General features: G+C 40.7%; 1 protein-coding gene across 1 annotated transcript; it reads left to right on the top strand.

Annotated features, from left to right (window-relative positions):
* The first annotated feature begins 2252 nt into the window (after positions 1–2252).
* LOC140852555 (phytosulfokine receptor 1-like) lies at positions 2253–4394 on the top strand. Its single transcript, XM_073245930.1, is given in 2 exon segments — positions 2253–3150; positions 3153–4394. Coding segments are annotated over 2 exon segments (1845 nt in total). The 5' UTR covers positions 2253–2381; the 3' UTR covers positions 4229–4394.
* The last annotated feature ends 269 nt before the right edge of the window (positions 4395–4663 follow it).

Below are 4663 nucleotides of genomic sequence, written 5' to 3' on the forward strand. Positions count from 1 at the left end.
ATGGAGATCGGTTGTCGTAGAAGTTCGGAGTAGGCCGCTTACTATAGAAGTCCTGCCGCTGGAGAAGCTCGATCCTTGATGAAGTCCGGAAGGAGTTTGGAGTAGAGATCCTGCTAGTGGAGCCTGTTCGTTGTAGAAGCTCATCCGTGATCCACCCTCTGTAAAAGTTTGGATAGAGTCCGGCCCTGGTAGGAGTTCGGATGAAGTCCACCTGCAATAGAAGTTCGGAGTAGAGATCCGGATTTTGTAGGAACTCGTCTGGAATCCATCCGTTGTAGAAGTTCGGACGGAGCCGGCCCTTCCAGGATTTCGGATGAAATCCGAAAGGGGTCGACCGCCATAGAAACTTGGATGGAGTCTGGATACTGTAGAAGTTCGGAAGAAGTTTGGAGTAAAGTCGTTCGTGGTCGAAAGAGGTCTGGAAGAGATTCGGAGATTAGTCGATCACTGTAGAAAATCAACTGATAGCGAAGCCCAGAGAGCATTTGGAGCAGTCCAGTAGATGAATGGGAAAGCTCATTATTGGAGAAGTCCGGATGGTATTATGAAAGTTCGGATGGTCGAGGGAGTTCAAAAAGACGCCATACAAGTCGGAAGCCGGAAGAGCCCTGGAAGGGTCGGCCTTTTACAAACTTCGGTTGGGGGTATTTTATACCCAACAAAATGGATCATGAATTATCTATACTTTAAGTAAGTTGTAAGAGTAAATTATACAAAAATATAGGAATATGCTGAAGTTATTTATAGTTTCAAATATTTTCAATAAAAGGTTTTGAAAATATCATAAAGAATAAAAATGAAGTTACTTAATTTTTATTTTTCTATCAAAGGAAGAAGAATTGAATTTCTTATGAAAAGAATTAATTATTAAAATATGAAATATCACAATATGTTGAATGAGTATATCAAATGATGGGTTTACCTTACCAAATTTACTAGCATTCGTGATAAGTTTTCTTAACAAAAAGGAAAAAAATTGATATATTTCATAACATGAACAACCCTTTAATGAGTATAATGAAGCCAAGTCATATTATAGAGTTGAATGCCATCATGGTGACTGAGTGGCTTGGAACTAGCGGAAAGGTCCAATTTTAAGAAAAAAATCAAAATACAAATTCATATCTAATATCCAGAAAATATGTTATCATTTTATCAGAACCCAGATCAAATAAATTATTTTTATCTAAATCTGATTTGAATAAGATCGATAAAATTGATAATATCAAATAATATCCGACCTATTTTCAATCTTATCTTGGTTCCCTCCGGCTAAAATTTATTTTGATCCAATCAAATAAATCATTTGTCAAAACATGTTACAAATTGCATATGGATACTATCTGATGATATCCAAACTATTTTAAGTCCTAGCCGTGATGCCCTGCCCCTGGCATGATACCTAAGATCAAAACTTTACATGTATGAACTTATCTCGTGATCTCGAATTGTGAGCAAAATGACGATGCTATCTAATCAAAACTCTAAAATACCATAAAGATACACATCATAAAAATAATTTGTGGATATCATATCTAGAAAAGTGCATAGAACAATTAATATTTGGTATCTACGTATTGTGTTTTACCTTTTTCCACTGCACATGATTAACCAGATTTCTTCCTTTTAACTGATTTATTACATCTACTTATTGGCTAAAATGTAATATTTAATCTTTATTATATTTCCTCAAATTTAATATTTTATTATGTAGTAGTGGTGTTTGACTTGTCTTCTCTCCAGGAGAATTAAATGTTCTACCCCCTCCCTCCCCATGTTGCACCGTTCGAGAGTTTAACCATGTCAAACTACCGGTGATCGACGAAACCGGCATGCATATGTTAGTTGGTCTAGCAGCACACAATTTGGAGTGGGGTTTTTTGGGTTATCTTTCCAGCTCTGGCGGCGCACGATATGAATAGGCTTTTTGCCTCGTTCTTTCCTTCCATCCACGGAAACTAACCATAAGACTTTCCGCGCGAAAGTTACGCAATCCACATGACCTGGCTGTGGAAAAACAGAAAGGAACGTACCTTTAGCGCGAAGACAGAATCCATCAAATCCACCGTTGGATCACCCACCGCACAGATCGTAAGGCGCTCCAAACTCCATCATTCATCCGTTAGCACCGAGTCTAAGCGAGCAGATGATAATGATGCAAATTTATCATCTTCTATGTTTTTTTTTTTTTTGGTAAATATTTATCATCTTCTTTCACGCGAAAAAAAATACAGCTCTGAACCAAAAGAACAACATGAGCGCCACGGCGTTGACCCCACCAACTCTTCCCTTTCTTTTCCATCGCATATACACAATTTATCCTTCAAGTGGATCCCAAATCAGAAAAGCGAAAGACCAACGCCAGGTTCAATACAGAAGCCATGAAGAATCTCCTGAAGGTGCTTCTTAGATGTCCTTTCTACTCTATATTCTTCCTTTTTTCCTTTTGTTACCCAATTCATGCAGCCAGTTACCAAAACCTCAGCTGCACCTTGAATGATCTGAGAGCACTGTTGCGTTTCTCAAATGGTCTTGATTCGGGGATTGATGGGTGGAGGATGCATGATGATCCTTCTGTTAACTGTTGCAGTTGGGTCGGGGTCCGTTGTGCTTTGTTCTCAGTTTCCTCCCCATCAACTGCAGCAAATTCTACTGATCTAAGCTTGAGGGTTGTCGGTCTGGATCTCGCGAGAAGAAGTCTGAAGGGGATCCTTTCGAACTCCATAGGAGAATTGGATCGGCTGAGCTTCCTCAACCTCTCCCACAACTCCTTCCGAGGCCCACTCCCTCAAGAGTTGTTTCATTTGCAGCGGTTGGAAGTGCTTGATTTGGCAAGCAACAACTTTACTGGCGAGCTGGGACAGGGAATTAGAAACCTTGCGAGTTTATCCTATCTGGATGTCTCCTTTAATGGATTCACTGGATCCATTCCAAATACATTTAACCACCTTCAGAAGCTTGAGAGTTTCTCTGCGGAATCTAATTCTTTGGTAGGTCAGTTACCCAATTCGCTCTCGTCTTGCTCGATGCTTAGGTTGCTTAACTTGAGGAACAATTCCCTCGATGGTGCTATCAACCTTGACTTCACAAAATTAGTTCATCTAGTTCAACTGGATCTTGGGTGGAATCAGTTTCACGGCATCATTCCAGAGATTTATCCTTATGTAGAGCTTTGAAGGTTCTAAACCTTGCGAGGAATCATCTTTATGGACAAATTCCCAGAAGGTTTCGGGACCTTCAAGCTCTCTCCGACCTATCACTGTCAAATAATTGTATCTCTAATATCTCATCAGGATTGGAAACTCTACAAGAGTGCCGCAACTTGACAGTCCTTGTTCTTACAAAGAATTTTTATGGAGAAGAGTTACCTATTAGTGGAATTCAAGGATTCCAAAACCTGCGAGTTCTTGTCGTAGCATTTTGTGCTCTGACTGGTACTGTACCCTCATGGATAGTGAATAGTAAGGAGTTGAGTTTGCTGGATTTGTCTTGGAACCACTTGACTGGAGGCATTCCAGTGGGGTTGGGGTGTCTGGATTTTCTCTTTTACCTGGACTTGTCCAACAATTCACTCTCTGGGGAGATTCCAATGAGCATAACCAAGCTAAAGAGCCTCAGCTCTGAATCCTTTTGGCATGCTGGGTCTTCGTCAGTCTTTCCACTTTTCGTTTGGCGAAATCAAACTGGCACTGGTCAGCTGCAATATAAAAAATATACAAACCTCCCTCCGACATTGGATTTGAGCTATAATATGATGAATGGAACAATGAGGAAGGAGATTGGGAACTTAAGGCTTCTTCAAGTGCTAGATTTAAGCAGGAACAACCTGTCAGGGTCTATTCCTGATGAATTATCAGGCATGCTCAACTTAGAGAAATTGGATTTGTCTTTCAATGATTTATCCGGGACCATACCTTCCTCCCTTGTCAAGCTCAACTTTTTGTCTTCATTCAGTGTTGCTCACAACCGTTTGCATGGCCAAATTCCTACGGAAGGTCAGTTCTCAACTTTCCCGCGTTCGAGTTTCGAAGGAAATCCTGGTCTTTGTGGGGTATTTTTCTTCTTCTGCAACTCCACTATGATGCCTCCGGAGCTGGAGCAAAATGACAGGGACGGAACTGGGCTTGTTATCAAAAAACTGCCGCTTGCAATAGGCTGCATAGCTGGCTTTCTCCCAACAGTCATCCTCTTTGGGAAATGCTGGGGTTACTACAACAAGGATGATTAATGATGAGAATTTTGAGCATAGATACTCGGAAATTTGATCATGGCGATGCTTCTTGTAAGACCACCTACCGTTGATCTATGGCTTCTCGCATGATATACGGCTTTGTATCATAGAAAGTGCCCATGTCATTTTTCGTTCATGCAATATAGTTTGCTTCGTTTGTAATTTAGCGTGATAATGCATTTTGTTTATCATAAAATTTTGTGAAGGGAAATTCTATTCTTATAGTGGACGAGGGAGAAAGGAGAAAGGAGATGCTTTCCCGAGGACTGATGGGTTCCAGAGAAAATCATGTGATTCAGAATCAATTCCATCCCCCCTCCCATGATTTTCCAGAACCCCGAGGGGTCTACAAAAACCGCTCTTGAGCTTTCAAACAAGCAAGAGGTGACCACCTGGAAGCCTGTATCTTCCCATTGGGCTGATGCGTTAAAG

This window comes from Elaeis guineensis, chromosome 11 (genome assembly GCF_000442705.2).
Source record: "Elaeis guineensis isolate ETL-2024a chromosome 11, EG11, whole genome shotgun sequence".
In the NCBI taxonomy this organism is placed as follows: domain Eukaryota; kingdom Viridiplantae; phylum Streptophyta; class Magnoliopsida; order Arecales; family Arecaceae; genus Elaeis; species Elaeis guineensis.